Here is an 18,129-nt window from a genome sequence, read left to right as displayed (position 1 = left end):
CCCCTTCAAATTTGTAGTTTCTTACCCTTTATGATTTTAGAGATTAGTGAGAATTCTACCTAATGTAGAAACACATGTCAGAAGAGACCCTTTTATGAGTCATGGTCTTAAGGCATTTATTTCAGGCTCTCTAGAGGTTCTTTAAACCCTTATCTGTTTCCTCCCCTACCCCATTGTCCTTGAGTTGTAATAGTTGGGTAAAAGAGTCTTGAAGAATTGAGACTTTTTATCTTATGATATTGTAGATTTAATTTCTTTCCATGTGAAAGGAATATTTGTTACGTAGTATTTAATAAAATAGATGTCACCTGAATCAAGAACTCTTTATATTTTTCTGAGAGGTATGTGTACTGTATTCTTAGATTTTGTTTTACTTGCATATGTGCCATCTGTATATTTTACTGAGATAGATATTGTTTTAATTTGATTGCATTGTTATATGTAATTTGCCATGTTTAAAACACTAATGATTCCAACTGACTTCCTTTGAATATATTTATTTGAATATTGGGTTATTAAACTAGAAAGTTGAGTTAAATGGTATATAAGTAAAAGTTACATTACAGCGCACTTTATTTTTTAAGATTTATTTATTTATTTATTTTGAAGATAGAGTGGGGCAGAGAGACAGAGAGAGGGAGAGAATCTCAAGTAGATTTCCTGCTGAGCATGAAGCCCACCTCTGGTGTAATCTCATGATCCTGAGATGATGACCTGAGCTAAGATCAAGAGTTGGGTGCTTAACTTACTGAGCCACCTATGTCCCCCATGAAAGGAAGTTGTTTTGCTTTATAAAGATTCTTGTTTCCTAACATTAGGATATGAAAAGGCATAGATTTCTTTGCAGGTTTTAAATGTGCTCGCCAGAATTCAGGTATCAAGATTCTTTTATTTTATTTTTTAAAAGTGGGTGGGGAGGTGCAGAGGAAGAGGGAGAGAATCTTAAGCAGGCTCCACACCCAGTGTGGAGCCCCATGTGGGGCTTGATCTTATGAACCTGAGATCACGACCTGACACAAAATAAAGAGTCAAATGCTTAACTCACTGAGCCACCCACATACCCCCAGATATCAAGATTCTTGAAATGCAGGTTGGTTTATTTCAGTTGATACTTGAATGCTACCCATTTGCTAGCATTGTAATGCTTTCAGCTTTGTAATTATTAAATTTCCTTCAGCAGTCTGAGGTAAATCATTCCACTTAAGGAAACTAAAATTCAAGGAATTCATGTGATATCTGAAGGTCACATAGCTGTTAGATAGTAAAGATAGAGTTGGACCTAGCACTCCTGATTCTCAATCTCTAGTAGCTTTTCACAGAATAGTTAACCACAGAAATGCAAACTGGATCCTAATTAATATGGCATGATCTAGAAGGGAAGATCATTCCTAGTAGCCTTTCAGACATACAAACCACTGGTAATGGTTAAATATAACATCTCAGGGAGACTACTTTTAGGAATTCCAATAAAAGATATGAACCGTGGGCGCTTGGGTGGCTCAGTGGGTTAAGCCGCTGCCTTCGGCTCAGGTCATGATCTCAGGGTCCTGGGATCGAGGCCCGCATCGGGCTCTCTGCTCAGCGGGGAGCCTGCTTCCCTCTCTCTCTCTCTGCCTGCCTCTCTGTCTACTTGTGATCTCTGTCAAATAAATAAAATCTTTAAAAAAAAAAAAAAAAGATATGAACCGTTTAGGAAAATGTAGGTATATGAACTTTTGACTATAAATTTCATTGGCCTTATAGGTCAAATAATAAGCTGTACTATGAGGAGAAGTTATAGTCTGCTATCTAGAATTATGCTGTGTATCTTACCTGTGTTTTCATAAGCAGTGCATAGGAATAGCTAGAGAAGGTAAAATATTTTGCTCTGGTATGGATTTTTTTTCACGCCTTATTTTTAGTTTTATTTTTTTACTGTTTTTAAAGGCTTTTTGTTTTGATTTGCTTACCTCACATTACATTCTAATATTCTCAGACAGTATAATTTGGTGTTACACAATGATAGCAAACATTGTTTTATTTATAACCTTTAATTAAATCCGTATCCTTCAGGTAAAAAGAACATATTCTCACGGTACTTACAGAGCTGGCCCAATGCGACAGATCAGCTTGGTGGGAGCAGTTGATGAAGAAGTGGGAGATTACTTCCCTGAGTTCCTTGACATGTTGGAAGATTCACCATTTTTAAAAGTAAGAGAAAACAATACTAAGCAATCTAGATTGTGGGTATCACTTTCATGTTCTGGGTGACAGAAATCATAGTTGTTTCAGAAATACAATTCTTGTATAGTGTGTGTGCATGTGACTCAGATATTAATTATAATGGCAGAGTTAAGTGTTGAACCAAAAAATAACACTTGCTTGTTGATGCAACTTTAGGATATTAGGTTCCATCTGTATATTGACTTTTTATAAATTTAAGTGCCAGAGGATTTAAGAAGTACAGGAAGGATGCCTACTAAATTAACTGTTTAGGACAAAGGAATGGCAATCTGCCATTGTGGAAAACTGGCTTGGGAAATTGTACATCTGTGTTTCAATCTTGGCTCTACCTCGCTGGGTTGGGCAAGCCATTTAAACTTTCTGGATTTAGTTTCTGCATCCATAAAACATCATGTTTAGACTAGGTAGGTTAAGGCCCCTTTGAATTCTTTAAATGATTTCTAGCCAGATTCTTTTTATTTTTTCAGTAATCTCTGCATTCTCGAAAAATTTTTCTTCTTGTGGGCTGTTAGGGCTGTCCCACTGAGAGAGAAATTTCTGAGCTATGTAGTTATTTAATTAGTAATTCAGAGGTCAGAATGTGACAGAATACATGTCTCTAATATTTGCCATATAACCTGTTGTAGATCTATTCTTTTTTCACTTCTTGTTCCATTTTCTAACTTTTTCTAACTTATCTTTTTCACTCTAATCCATTCCCCTTTCATTTACTTTTTTATTCATTTTAAACCTTTTGTTACTTTTATTCCCAACTAGTGACATTATGGAATTTGATTGCATTTATTTTGAGTGACATTTTAAAAATACCATTAATTAAACATTTTAGTTTTAGATTTTAATTTTAAAGACAAATGAGCTAAATGCATTCTTTTAAGAAAAATTTCATGTGACAGTCCTGCCCTTTCTTAAAAGGGGATGGGGTGAATGAATGGTTTTCTTAAATACTATTCTCACATTCCATGGACAATGGTCCTTAGACATATCTCTATTTTTTTTAAAGAAAAGTTGCTCTTAGATCAGCAACCTTTTTCAGGAACTACTAAAGAGAAATAAATTTTGATTTTGATTTGGTTTTCCTCTTTGTTTTGTTAGGTTTTCATTATAGCTAATCAAAGAGGTATCCTTTTTTTTTTTGAGATTCTATTTTTTAAAACAAATTTTTAATTTTTATAGATTCTTGTGGAGAATACCTGCTTATTTTGCTAGCTTATTAACATCATGTGACTCTTGTATTTGGTAGAAGGAAGAATAACAAGTGTGAATATAGTGAATCATATTTCTGGCAGGGTTAGAGGAGGGAGCCATGCAAGAATAATTACTCTTGGCATGTTTGTAATGGAATTTTTGAAGGAAAATGCATGACTACACAGGGATATATTCAGTATAGGTTTGTATTTCAAATGTATAAGTATAAAGGCATATATGAAAATTTGTCAGGGGGGCAGTATTCTTTCATGTGTATTTGAAGATGCATTTTGAAAATAATTGGTTTCTATGTAATTATTTGCCTCTAGTGTACACTGCCATGGGGGACACTATCTAGTCTAAAATTAGAGAGTCGAAAAGACAGTGATGATGGTCCCATCATGTGGGTACGCCCAGGAGAACAAATGATCCCTGTGGCTGATATGCCAAAGTCACCTTTCAAAAGGAAAAGGTATGTTGAATACAAATTTTTATTGCCAGGGATAGATGTTTATACAAGGGGGTGTGTGTGTTTGTGTGCGTTAGCTGAAAACTGGAGAAGGAAAAAAAGGGAAAGTTAAGAGTATTTGAAATGAAAAGGGCTATACATGCTAATGAAATTTTTAATAAAATATCAAATACAAATAAGGCTTGAGAAATGTGGGCAAATGACAATAAATTGTAATTAGGAATGGAAAAAATGTCATTTACAACAAAGACATTGTAAACTTTTAGAATAAGTTTAATAAAAAATATCTAGAACCCGTATTGAGCAAAACATCATCTGGAGGATATAAAGTAATACCTAAACAAATGAAAACCCCTACTATGTTCCAGATTGGAAAAAAATGATAGTCCTTTGAAATTTTTTAGCATTTTAGTTGAACTCACACTTCCAGCACTGGGTGTAATGATTTTAAAGTTGAGAAGGAAAAATAAAGTCAACAAATAGCCAGGAAAACTGTGAAAGAGAAGATAAGTGAAGAGGGCCTTGTGTTACTAGATATTAAAAATAACTATGAAGCTCAAAAAGGTCATTGGAATAGGGTAGAGGACCCAAATAGATTAAAGTATATTGAGAACTTAATGTATGAGATAAATAGCAAAAGGAAGATTTATTTAATGAGTAATGCTGACATAATTGAAGTCCATTTGAAAGAAAACAAAGCCATAGCCCCATCTCATATAAGAAGTAATTTTGAGATTTAAACATAATAGATAAATTAAAATATAAGAATAAAGTTTTTAAACCTAGGAGAGACCTTTCTTTTCTTTCTTTCTTTCTTCTTCTTTTTTTTTTTTTTTAAGAATTTATTTATTTATTTGTCAGACAGAGATCACAAGTAGGCAGAGAGGCAGGCAGAGAGAGAGCGGGAAGCAGGCTCAATCCCAGGACCCTGAGATCATGACCCGAGCCAAAGGCAGAGGCTTTAACCCACTGATCCACCCAGGCACCCCTAGGAGAGACCTTTCTAAACAAGATAAAATATGTAATGACAATACTATTTATAAAAGAATAGTTAACAAAGTTCAGAACTATGATACACTGAACTAAAACATTTGTAATATGTGACAGACTAAAGTTAATATCATAGAGCATTCCCAAATTGACAAGAAAAATGTAACACAGCCCAGTAAAAAAATGGGCCTCAGTCAATTATATTAAAAGAATTATGAGATATTATTTTTACCTATTACACTGGCAAAAGAATATACAGCAATAATATTACTGGCTGGGAGTTATGTGAGGGAACAAGATCATTTATATATTGTTGGTAGAAAGGTAATTTAACAATAGCTCATGAAGTTTAACACACGGATGTGCATCCATGCACACACACACACTCTCTCTCTCTCTCTGATCCAGCGCTACTACTTTTGGAAATCTGTCCCAAGATAGGAAAGCACTAAAGGTAAATGTATAAGAATATTAATTACAGCATTCTTTATCATGAGAAAAAGTGTTCAGGATGGTCTGAATGCCCATTAACAGTGGAATGGTTGAGTTCATTTTGGTACATTCCAATTAAAAATACAGCAAAATAAAATCTTTAAAAAAAAAAAAAAATCCATTCCGTTGTGGCTCCTAGCTGGCTCAGTCAGTGGAATAGGAGACTCTTGATCTTGGCGTTGTGAGTTCGAGCCCCACGTTTGGTGTAGAGATTACTTAACAATAAAATCTTAAAAGAATATATGGTGAAATAGTTCAAATGAGTTACTTATGTGTGTTGATCGGGAAGGATGACATTTGAAAAGAGCAAAATAATAGAGTAATATGGTACATAGTATAAGTCTATTTGTATGAAAAGAAACGTGTATTTATGTGAACACAGAAAAGTGTGGAAAAATGTACACTGAGTTAACATTGGTGGGAATGGAGTGGGTAATAGATACCTTTATTTAGATCTGTAAAGATGTTTTATTATTAATTACAGTGATTATTAATCTTGAAAGAAAAAAACAGGGAAAATGGTTACTAAGTAAACTGTAGGACAGGGGCTATGTTGTGCTTGTTACTTAATGTGTTTCTAGCACATAAACAGAGTGCCTGCTGCTTAATAAATATGTTTTGAATGAAATTTCTACAAGTTAATTTATAAGTTGGTAGTAAATGATAAAATTGTATGTTCCTCAGTGGTTCTTAACTTGGATTTATAAATTATTTTGAGATCCAAAAGCCTCTCCCCAGAACAAATACAGATATCCACAAAGTTTTACATGTCATTTAAGGGAATTCACCAGCCCTCAGAGTAAACTGTTTGTACTTCAGGGATTACAATCCATGTAAATGTGATGATTTCACATCACACTATAGTCTGAGCAACTAATAACACTGCCCAAGACACGGTGCTAAATGCTTCATATAAAGTCTTAATTCATTAAAATGTGGTGTTAATGAGAACAGAGTTGTAGGCATGAAAGCCTACTGGCTTTCTGTAGGAATCAAGGTCATCATCTAGCTCTCTGAGACCTATAGAAGAACATCAATCACAAAGGTTGAAAAGGTGAAAGGGTGATGTTGTAGCATCACCTGTGTGTGCATGTGTCTATGTGTGAGTGTGTAATATGACTGTAATACAAGCACACATACACAAAGAGCAGTAAAAGTAGAGATTGGGGGGGATTAGAGAACTAATACGACAGAGTGATTCCAGGTAAACTAAAGAACTAGTAAGAAAAGAGTGATTCTAGGGAAATTAGAGAACTAGTAAGAAAGAGTGATTCTAGGGGTTTAGACGAAGATGAGAGGAGAAAGTTACAGGGGCAGTCTGGAGTTGTCTCTGAAAGCAACAGAAACTGTACAGAAAGGTAAATAAGATGATGACTCCTAGTCAAAGAAATTCTCACCCTTTTCCCCTTCTGTAGCTAAATTAGAGAGGGTTTTTGCATTGAATGAGGCTAAGTAACAGCTTCCGTGTGCATATGTAGGTGAGCAATAGAATAGAGTGCCAGTGGCACTCTTTAAGAGGGAACTAAGGTTTTCTGTCTACCTCCAATAAATTCTGCACATTTTGTGGGAACACTTATTATTTGGTGTTTTCTTGCTATTTACTTGTTGGTCTTTCTCTCACTGGAGTATGAACTCCCACAAAAGTGGGGAACTTGTCTGTTACATTCATTACAATCTTGTTCACTAGCTGCAGTGCCTAGATAGGACCTGGTATATAATAGGTATTCTATAAATATTAATTAATACATTTTTTTTTAAGTTCTGTTTTTTCCCGGATATGTATCTTACATTAGCCATGTGGCTTGAGTGGGGGCATGGTTCTACAGATAAGACACAGACAAACCTCAGGTAAAGATTCTGGACAGGGGAACTTTTGGGTAAACCACACCATCTATAAGTTAGTTGTCTATCCATCTTACAGCTACCACTTCCATGAAGGGTATGTTAGAAAAAGGAGGGGATTATGTATTTGTTTTTGTTTGTACTTGTTAATTTTAAAGATAGAACCTGATTTGGGAACTGGTGATTTAAAATTTCATTCTGTCTGAATTGTGATTATTAAATGTTTCATGGCAATTAAGCCTCTGTACATCAATACAAATGTTTGAAGGCAATTAAACCTTAATATATAGGGCTGCTTCTCTTTCTTTCCCTACTCCACTTTATATTATATATATGTAATTTTATCTTAACAGAACTACCAATGAAATAAAAAACCTGCAGTACCTACCTCGAACCAGTGAGCCCCGTGAGATGCTCTTTGAAGACAGGACAAGAGCCCATGCAGATCATATAGGACAAGGTTTTGAACGACAGACTACAGCTGCTGTTGGAGTGTTGAAGGCCGTGCACTGTGGAGAGTGGTATATATTAACTACTGCTTTTTTTGTTTATTTTTGAAATACTGTTATTTTAGTGAAAGGTTTTCTTGGGAAGTTTGTCAGTAATATTCCATAAGGAAAGTTTCATTTTTCAGTTATTTGGATATCCTAATGGTATAATTGCACTAAAAGTTTTCAGTTGTTAGAAAGTAGTTTTATTCTTTTCAGTTTGACTGTAATAATTTCATTTTCTAAGTGACTAGATGTGAAAACAGTTGTCTTAACTAAGGTTAAAGAAAACCTAAGGTTCACTTGGTGCTTACTGTATCGTCATTATCCCTGATGAGAAGCCTGCATCATTCTTACCCTTCTTTCCCTGTGTATTAATGTAATGTATAAGGCTTAGTTTAAAAAAAAAATTTTTTTTTAAGATTTTGTTTATTTATTTATTTGAGAGGGAGTGCAACATGAGTGGGAAGGAGAGGGAGAAGCAGGCTACCTGCTGAGCAGGGATCCCAAAGCAGGACTTGATCTCAGGACCCTGGGATCATGACCTGAGCCTCAGACTGAACCACCCAGGAGCCCTAATGATTGGTTAGATTTTATCACTGGTTTTTAAAAATCTGTTTATGATTTGCGTTGGTATGATTTTTTGCAGGGGGGCATTATGTTGCTTGGAATTTCATTTCAGAATCCATTTTTGATCATCTTCTGTAAAAATTGCTTATATATTGCTAATTTAAGAATTTGGGGATTTTTTTTTAGAATTATATTTAAAGATACTATTAGCCCCTACAAATAGATTGATAGTAGTTTATTAGCACTGTTATAATGAATCGCTCTTAATTTATAAGGGTTACCAAGGAATTTTAGATGTAACTGCAGTTATATATGTCTTTATTAGAAGAAAGTATTTTTTTCACCCCATATTTACCTCTAATTTTTATGTAGTAGTTTCATCTTCAGCATTTAATTTGTTGAAGTATTGACCTTTAAAATAAAGCCCTTAGTTTTTTGATTTGCATAATTAACCAATTCAAATTATTTTAATTTTTAAAAATACAGTTTTACATAGCTATAATAAAATGAAGTTAGTTTTATTTATGTTTAGGTCAAAACTCATGGTTTTATCCTTTTGTTTAAATATGTACAGTGATCTTCTATATTACATTTTAACTTTATTTCTAGGTACTTTTGTTTTGACCACAAACTGTTTTTGCTTTAAATTTAATAAGGACTTAACAGAACAAAACATTGATGGAAGATTCTTCATTATCTCATGTTCTTTTTTAGGCCTGCTCAACCCCGAATAACCAAAGATGTAATTTGTTTTCATGCTGAAGATTTCTTAGAAGTAGTTCAACGAATGCAGTTAGATTTACATGAACCTCCACTGTCCCAGGTATATCTTAAACCATTATTGTCTTCAGTTTAATTTTTATTGTAGAAAAGACTTAATGGTATATTCCTCTTTATTTTTTTTTAGTGCGTCCAGTGGGTTGATGATGCAAAACTTAATCAACTGAGGAGGGAAGGTATCCGCTATGCCAGGATTCAGCTGTATGATAATGACATTTATTTTATTCCAAGGAATGTTGTTCATCAGTTTAAGACAGTTTCAGCAGTGTGCAGTTTAGCATGGCACGTTCGGCTCAAATTATATCACTCAGAGGAGGAGACTGCTCAGAATACAGCTACTCATGAAACAGGCACATCACCAGAATCCACATCATCAGTTCTTGGACCTCACACGGACCACGTGGTTTGTGCTGTAAGCAAAACCTCCTTGGATTCTAATTTTTCAGACAGACTTCATTCTAAATCTGAATTACAGCAGATTAAACATGAACCTATTGCATCTGTAAGAATCAAGGAAGAACCTGTGAATGTTTATATTCCTGAAAAGACTAGAGCACCGAATAATATGGATGGCAAGAATGTTAAAGCAAAATTGGATCATGTTCAATTTACAGAATTTAAGATTGACAAGGACTCTAAATTTGAAAACAGCAACAGAGATTTAAAGGAAGAATTGTGCCCTGGAAGTCTCTTAAGTCTAGTTGATACAAGGCAACATAGTTCAGCACATTCAAATCAAGATAGAAAAGATGATGACATTCTGTGCTAAATTTGTACATACCATTTAAAATTCTTTTTTTTTTTTAAAGTTAATAATGTAATAAAGATTCATGAATTCTGAAAGCAAGCCAAGTACTTGCTCCCAAGTCTGTTACAAAATAGAGTTTTATGTAGCTTTGTAACATTCCTCAGTGCCTGTCCATAACTGTGAAGGATCAAAGCACTTAGGGCCAGATGCACTGTAAACATAACAGGTTTAAACAAAAGGAGTCTTTAAGAATCATTTGATTTGGAATTGTAGGTTTTAGAATAGAGCTGACATTAACATATATATATATATATACATATATATATATTTTGTAATATGAGCCAGAATTCTTTTTTGACAATTTAAGGCTTTTCCATAGAGCTTATTTATACCAATTTCTTTTTCATTTTAATGTGTCAGCACTGTAGTGTAAATAGCTTTTTAAAAATCTTTTTAGTGTGATTTATACGGAAATGTGAGCCACTTAATAAAGGTTCATAATAATAAATAGTTTTCTGTTGGGTCTGCAAAAAGACAAACTGACAATTCAGTTAAATCATTTATTTGGTCTGTTATGTTTCTGCTGGTGTATCCATTTAGAGTGGTAATGGAGTGCAAATGTACGTATTCGAATCTAGTGAATATTTAAATTCCTCACACTGTGTAGGCATTTTTAAAACCAAGATTCAGTTATGAAAGCATATTTATATATGTGTGTATGTATGGGAATATATATAGATATGTATATCATATTTTGCATAACTTCTTAAATTGCTGAATAAGATGAGTATGTGAATCTTCCTAGCCTCACTCCCTGGAATACATTTTAAAATATTTATATTCAACATTCAGAAAGCAGTTTAGGTAATAGAAGCAGTTTTATAAAGTTGGGAGAAACAAGGTCTGTTAGTGGTATTTAACTCTTATAACTCATGAAGCTATATGGTCAGATTACATAGCCCTAATGTAAGTCGTCTCTATAGTGCTTGGAATGAGAAAAAGTTGAGAATTTTCTTACTAATAAGCACCTGTACTATATTTAATAGTAGCTTAGTAAAAATCTGTAGTTACAGAATGTTCAGTTGTGAGCAGTTAAAATCCTCTTTTACATTTTTCTCGCAGAACAGGAGGAAAGTATGACAAATACAAAATCTTAAGGGCCATGATTCAACTGCCATATACAGATATATAACTAACAAAATAAGTTGTGTTACCTCATTTTTCTAAGGATCCTTCTCCCTACCCTGGCAAGGTAAAAAACTCAGAGTACTGTTTTGTTTTGTTTAAAAAAAAAAAAAAAGCTCTGGAAAGTAAAATTAGGATAGGAAACAGGATTCCCAGTGCCTAGCTAAAGATTAAAACAAACCTCTTCAGTGACAGACTTCAGCACTATTTGAGACTGCTTCCACTACTGTAATTAAAAGGCAAACAGATGTTTTTAATGTATCCTTTGATAACAGAAACTCTGCTCATTGGACATTTATTTTATTTATCTTTGGTATTTTTCTGGGCTCATACTTTGGTTGATGACTTTTAACTGAGATTCTTTGTGCTGTCTTTGGTTTAGTGTTGCTGTTGAAATTGTTTCTGCTCCAGCCTCATTTGTGGTACCTGATGAAGTCCCAGAACCTAAGTCAGGTTCGGTGGGGAAGAGGGGGTGCAAGGCGCCAGCTTTTGCTTTGTCCTCAGCCATCCTCCTGCTCCCTCATCAGTACCCATAAAACTGCTTATCTTTATGGTTAGGAAGAAGCCACTTAAGAGGCATTTCACCAGAAAAGATCAGTTGCAGCAGTGAGGTCATTTCTCGCCCACAGTTTAAAAGGGTTAGGCAAATACTGTAGGAAATCTCATCGGTTTATAGGAAATCAATATATTTGCAATATAGGAATTTTCATGGGATAAGGAAGGTATAAATCATATTGTAAATAGGGATTTGGTTTTATATGTTACGGTCTTAGTCTGCTCCTCACCACTTTAATCTTCTCTTTTAAGCTAAATTTATTATCATTTGCATCTACCTTTTGGGGAAAAAGTTCGTAACAAACCAGTATTGAGAAACAGGAGAGCATGTGGTTAATGTTTATTTTTTTTTAAATATTTAACAATATTTTAGTTTTCCAGTAGTATACACATAGATGCACGAGATCATACAGTAATAAAATGTCTTTAGGGTATCCCTCCAAAATATTTTGAGCCTTAAACTTTTAACTAAAAGATGTATCTAAAACAACCACAGTGGTTGCTTTTAGTTTTAGGTATAGTTCCTTATATAACCAGTACTCAAAACTTCTCCATATTCTGAAAATTCAATGTTTTGTAAAATGCATTTTTACATTTGACAAAATGTATGCATTTAACAATATAAATATATGAAATATAAATCAGTGGGCTCAGGATTTCAAGATACAGCTTTGTCACCTTGAATAAGGTAATATCCCTTGTCTTACGGGTTATAATTTTAAAATCCTCTTCAGATGCAATCTAAGAACTTGCTGATTACCTTTGTTAAACACAGATAATTTCTATTTCAATATTGCATTATATTAAAGGTTTCCTAGTTACTACATTCCAGTTCTTTATCTGAACGTAAGTTTTTTTGTTGATATTTCTAATTTCTTGGACCAGAACGATAAAGCACTTGAGATGTAGTTTCTGTATGATCTTATGCTAAATAAACAGTCATCATGTAAATTATTAAACTGATACACAGACCTTTAAAAAAAACTAAGGTACCTCAGTGGTGTCTGCTACAGTGTTTGCTTTTTGTTTTTTGTTTCTTTTTAATTATTTTGATTCATACCCTTTAGCTATGGAAGAAGTAGAATCTTTTCCATTCTCAGGTTAGCTGGTTAGCTAGCAAAAGAATTAAGCATTTGTGATATTTAGTTGAAAACTTGACTGAAGCCATATTCATTATCTCCCTTGTCCTGAAGGCTGCTGACCTTAAATAAAAGTTAGGTTGATCTGGCACAACACTCTGTGTGTGTGTGTGTGTGTGTACACGCACGTGAGAGAGATTATTGGAAATACTTTGTTTATTCCCATATAGACTCATTTTCAATCCATTCTGTAATGGGAGGGAGGGGTCCAGAAAGGGTAGGACAAATTTTATTTCTTGTGTTATGTCTTCAAGGTATTTCATTAGTGTTCCTGAGTGTGAATTGGTTTTTTTCCCCAAATACTTCTTGCGGGTGAGATCATTTTTGTAAATAATAGATTAGCACTGTTTTGGTAAATTTGCATTCAGTTATTTTGTTGGACAAGTTTCTTGTCATGTAAAGCAAATATCTAAAAATTCATTTTACATTTAGCAGAGATACAGGATTTGTTTTTAGAGTTTGAGAGGAATTTTCCTTGTCTTCCACCTTCAATAAATACTAAAATTGATAACTGTAATCTTTTTACCTTTGTTTTGTATTATTTTCTTACATTTGACATTTTATTTTCATCTCGTCTTTAAAAGTTCTTGTTTCTGTCTTCAACTGAAACCGTAAGACCTTGAAAGTGATTTCAATCTGAAAGTCTTTTTTCTCTTAAAAATTATGAGAAGTTGACTCATATACCAGCCTAGAATATTGAGGATTACCTAAAGCAAGGCTGTTAAACTAGTTTGGTGTGGGTGCTGAGATCACATGCCAAGTCACTTCCCTTCCCTCTAGACAGGACTATTTCTGTCCCAGGAGGGGAAGACAAAAGTGCATTGTTTTCAAAATAACTTTTAAGCTGGTAAAAAGTGACATGATGGATTTTAGGTCTTCAGAGTGATAGAAGAGCTCTTGACTATTAATCTTCCACCCGATGTAACTACGTTGATATGTAAACAGAATTTTACTGGTTTTAGAATGCTTTGTCTATTTCATGAAAGAGTTATGTTTGACATGTTTGGCTCTGACAGTGTACCTCAGATAAAATAATTAAAAGGATAACTCGAAAGAAGTATAAATTTCTATCTCTGCTCTGGCTTTTCTCTCTTTAACATACTGCATATTGCAGATGGAAACCCATCACTTTTTAGAATGTCAAGCACAAGAGGCTAAAAGCAGAGATGCCTTTTCTTCTTTAAGTTTATAGATGTTGTATGTCATATCTCTACTGGGAGATCAGGGAAAGGAGGGGATAACATCTTGCATTTCAGATTATCTTCCCTCTAGGACTATAGACCTAATCAGGGAGTGTGAATGAGCTGAGAATATAAATGTGGGCAAATATAATTTATGTTAATTAGAAATTAAAAGTAAAATTAAAACATACTACTTATATTTGCCTTCCAAGAACTACACTCTTAAAATACGTCTGGATCCTTCCACATATTTTGAAATTTAGAATTTATGCATCTGTTTTTTTAAAATGTCATATCTGTATGCTTCCCTATAAATTCTTTGCTTTGGTACTATTGAAGACTACAAACAGGCAGATTCAGAGACAAGTCAGCATATTTGCAAATACTTTGCATAATATGGTGCTTAAAAGTTTTATTTGGACTGGCAGTTCCACATCCTCCCTCTACCCAAGTTTCTTCTTTGAAATTTTGTTTTTGTTTTTAACTGAGCCAGACATTTATATGAAAAATCACGAGTCTTTCTTCTTTAAAAAAAAAAAAAGAAAGAAAGAAACAAAAACTTTTCTTTAGTCTGGCTTTTGTTTATGCTACTGTTTCATACCTCTTCCTCAATGACAGAGTTCTTGGAAATCTCTGTCTGCCTTCACATCCTCATTTCCTTACAATTTTGTCTCAATCCTCAAATTTAATCACCCAGCTGAAGTGGTTCTCTCAAGGGTCACCTTTTGACTGCCAAATTCAGTGTATTCATTTCTTAATACTTCTGTTTTCCTTATGGCACTTGTTAGCAATCTTTTACCCCCTCAAACGTTGTATGTATGACCTATCTGTTCTGTTTTGCTTTTCCATTTCTTTAGATGTCTTCTTTTGCCTTAGCCACCACTATTTAAAGCCGTCTCAGGTTCTTTAGGTCTCTGCACTTTGCCCTGAATTATCTTCATAACCCCATGACTTTAGTCTGCTGCTTGCAGTCCTCTGCCCCTGCCCCCATTCCAATCCATTCTTTGTTGCCACCAAGTTAATCTTACTAAGACACATATGATTATTACTCTTTTGCTTAGAAATATTCCGTAGCTCCTTTCCAAAAGAATAGAATATAGATGCTCAGCATCACACCAAAAAGCCTTCATGATATGGCCCTTCCTTTCCAGCTTCATCCACTAGTCTTCCATTAGTGTGCTCAATTTTCAGCTTTACCAAGTGCCAGGACTTGCCATTTCCTTTATGTACTTTTAAAATTCTTTGCCTTTGCTGGGGAAATCTCTGCTTGGAATACAATACTGTGGAATCTTTTTTTCAGAACTCTAGTTAAACATCTCTTCTGTGTGTCTTTTTACTGAGTTCATCCCTTACAGCTGTCCCTTTACCCCAAAGCTGGTATAGAACCATTTCTTTGCCCTGCTTCTTGTGTCCCTTTGTTTACATCATTTAATGTACATGTTGCTTAAACCATGAACTAGAAGTTACAAGTTTTTTTTTGTTTTGTTTTCTGTTTTTTTTTTTTTTTTTAAGATTTTATCTATTTACTTGACAGATAGAGATCACAAGTAGGCAGAGAGGCAGGCAGAGAGAGGAGGGGAGGAAGCAGGCTCCCCGCTGAGCAGAGAGCCCGATGCTGGGCTCAATCCCAGGACCCTGAGGTCACGACCCGAGCTGAAGGCAGAGGCCCTAACCCACTGAGCCACCCAGGCGCCCCACAAGTTTTTTTTTTTAATCCCTTTGTATCCTTGACACCTAACATATACACTTGGTGTTCAATAAATATTTGAAGGAACAAAAGTTGTACCTTAACTTCACTGTGGGTGGGAAAAATAATTACATACGTTTCTATGATATAAAACCTGTCTCTGACTTTAATTCATAATGTAATTCTAGAGTTGCAATAAAAACGTGGAGAAAATTAGATCAGCAGGTGCTATAGAGAGACCGAGTTTCTATTTTGTACTTCAGTCTTATGAGTAAGAAGAATTAAGAAGCTACTTGTTAAACATCTAGGCCCATTGGGCAATGTGGAGAAAGTATTACAAAGATTGTTAAACCTGTAAAACTCAACATAGTCGTTACCAATTGAGGATATATTTAAACTAGACCTAAAGTGATTAAAACGGGAAATATATAAGAAGCACCTTAATATCTTATAGTCAGAGTTTTAGCTTGCTAAGCCTTGGCAAAATAAAGTCTCCCCATTGATACAAATATTCAAAAACTGAAAATACTGAAGATGATAACATGCACTTATTTTTTTAAGTCCATATCCATGCTGTTACAGGACTGGGACAAGGACACAAAGGTGGCACATTTTCACAGACTTGTAAAGCCACTTCACTTTTATGATACTATGCTGAGGGGATTTGAGTCGTAGAGCTATGGCTAATGAAAGGGGAATACACTTGTGTAATGTGAAGAAATCACTTAGCTTTTATTTCACATCTGTAAAAAGGGGGAGGCGGGAGTACCTACTCTACTAATTGGTGGTGAAAATTAAAATGACAGAATATGCCCAGTGCTTAATCCATTGGTTTATATATTGTAGACACTACGAACGTTAGCTTCTGATCCTGGAACTAACATAGTAAAAAGAAGAGTCAGAAGAGCTATGTTCTGGGCCAGCCTAATCATTTTATGCCTTTCTCACTAATTACCTTTTCTCTGTATTCCTCTCTCTAATTTTGGGCAAAGGATAGGCATCTGGGAAGAGGAAGATATTTATCAAAGGGTCATGAGGAGGTAGACAGATTTCCAAAACGTACTTCTTCCTAGATCACGGTTTTGCCCGGGGCCAGCAATTCAAAATCATGTCTTGTTACAGACTACCTTTCCTGATTACAGATTTGGGTTTGTAGTATATAGATAGTGGTAATAAATTTACTTTGTGGTGTAAGATACCAGTATGATTACAGTATGGCAATTTGCACACAGGACAAGCAAAGTGAGAGTAAAATATTAAAGTGTAAAGTAGATCCCTCTCATAAAAGCTTTTAGCCCAGGGTTACCTTATCTGGCATTTGATAACTGGGATATATCTTCCATGGATGCATTATATATTTTTTTTCTTCAATAGCAAACCTATTTTGAAAGTAGCATTTGGAGTTAAAACTTCACCATCTGTCAATGACCATAGTCTGATTTCATTGCATTTATCTGTGCTTTAGTTTTTCCATCATTATAATGAGGGTTTTTTCCTTGTTTGTTTTATCCTGTTTCTAACACTGTAATTCCCATATACCTTCACTATCTATGTCATGAATTTTAAGAACCCCAACAACACTTTGAGGACAGCTGACATTTACTACACAAACATGACCAATCAAGATTAAAGGAAACTCCTGGGGCGCCTGGGTGGTTTGTTGGGTTAAAGCCTCTGCCTTCAACTCAGGTCATAATCCCAGGATGGGATAGAGCCCCACATCAGGCTCTCTGCTCAGCGGGGAGCCTACTTACCACCTACCTTCTGGCCTGCCTCTCTGCCTACTTGTGATCTCTGTCAAATAAATAAAATCTTTTAAAAAAAAAAAAGGAAAGGAAACTCCTTTTGTAGTTTGTGGCTTGTTTCTTGATATAATGCTAAAAGGACTCAGGTTAATTTTCTCTCAGTAAAGAGAACTATTCTTGACACAGGTACATAGTAATATGCCTGCATATTACATATATTACTATAATAATGAAAATTGTTCTATGGTTTCCTCTTTTTTTGGCCATCACTTCTGTTCATTAGTCACCATCAGCTTCTCTTACTTGCTGCACTATAAAAAAGCAGAGTGAAAAGCAGATGACCTAATTTGAAGGTTAATAACTCTTAAAATCACAGTAAACTTTAGCCCACAGATGGGCCTTTACTTCTCGAAGCTGTGTGTAACAAAATTTCTTAGTACTTGAAAGCTCTCTGTGTGTAACAAAATTTCTTAGTACTTGAAAGCTCTCTCGGTGGATTCATGTTAATGTTTCATGTGGTGGATTGATGGTACCACCATACCCAGCATCTGTGTTCATGAAATATTGCTGAACAAGTTGTGAATTCTTTGAATATTTTCTACTTTTCACATTTTCAAGTCTTAAAAAAAGTTTTGTTCACAAGTTGCTTTTGCTTGGAATTATTTTTAAAAAATTTTAAAGACTTTTTAAAATTTATTATTTGTGTGTGAGAGAGAGAGAGAGAGTGCGTGCGAGCAGGGGAGCTGCAGGCAGAGGAAGAAGCAGATTCCCTGCTGAGCAAGAAGCCCAATGCAGGAGTAGCTCCCACAACCCCAGGATCATGACTTGAGTTGAAGGCAGATGCTTAACC

The 18,129-nt window shown here is 34.7% G+C and overlaps 1 protein-coding gene and 1 long non-coding RNA gene across 3 annotated transcripts in view; one reads left to right on the top strand and one right to left on the bottom strand.

Annotated features, from left to right (window-relative positions):
* Positions 1-9,886, top strand: part of RSBN1L (round spermatid basic protein 1 like) — a 66,163-nt gene extending 56,277 nt beyond the window's left edge. For both annotated transcript variants that reach the window (XM_082691858.1, XM_082691857.1), the window contains exons 4-8: positions 2,053-2,190; positions 3,738-3,880; positions 7,555-7,722; positions 8,974-9,082; positions 9,167-9,886. In XM_082691858.1, coding sequence (XP_082547984.1) covers positions 2,053-2,190; positions 3,738-3,880; positions 7,555-7,722; positions 8,974-9,082; positions 9,167-9,808 — 1,200 coding nt within the window. In that variant the 3' untranslated portion in view covers positions 9,809-9,886. The remainder of the gene's footprint in view (positions 1-2,052; positions 2,191-3,737; positions 3,881-7,554; positions 7,723-8,973; positions 9,083-9,166) is intronic.
* Positions 9,887-10,134: 248 nt separating this feature from the next.
* Positions 10,135-17,726, bottom strand: LOC309844733. Its single transcript, XR_014300850.1, has 2 exons — positions 11,503-17,726; positions 10,135-11,398 (listed from the first exon to the last, which is right to left on the bottom strand). It is a non-coding gene; the product is annotated as an uncharacterized lncRNA (long non-coding RNA).
* Between the last annotated feature and the right edge of the window lie 403 nt (positions 17,727-18,129).

The sequence above is a fragment of the Mustela nivalis genome (assembly GCF_964662115.1).
Source record: "Mustela nivalis genome assembly, chromosome: 12".
Lineage (NCBI taxonomy): Eukaryota > Metazoa > Chordata > Mammalia > Carnivora > Mustelidae > Mustela > Mustela nivalis.
Note: the sequence above shows the minus strand (reverse complement) of the source record. Positions and strands in the feature narration are given on the sequence as shown.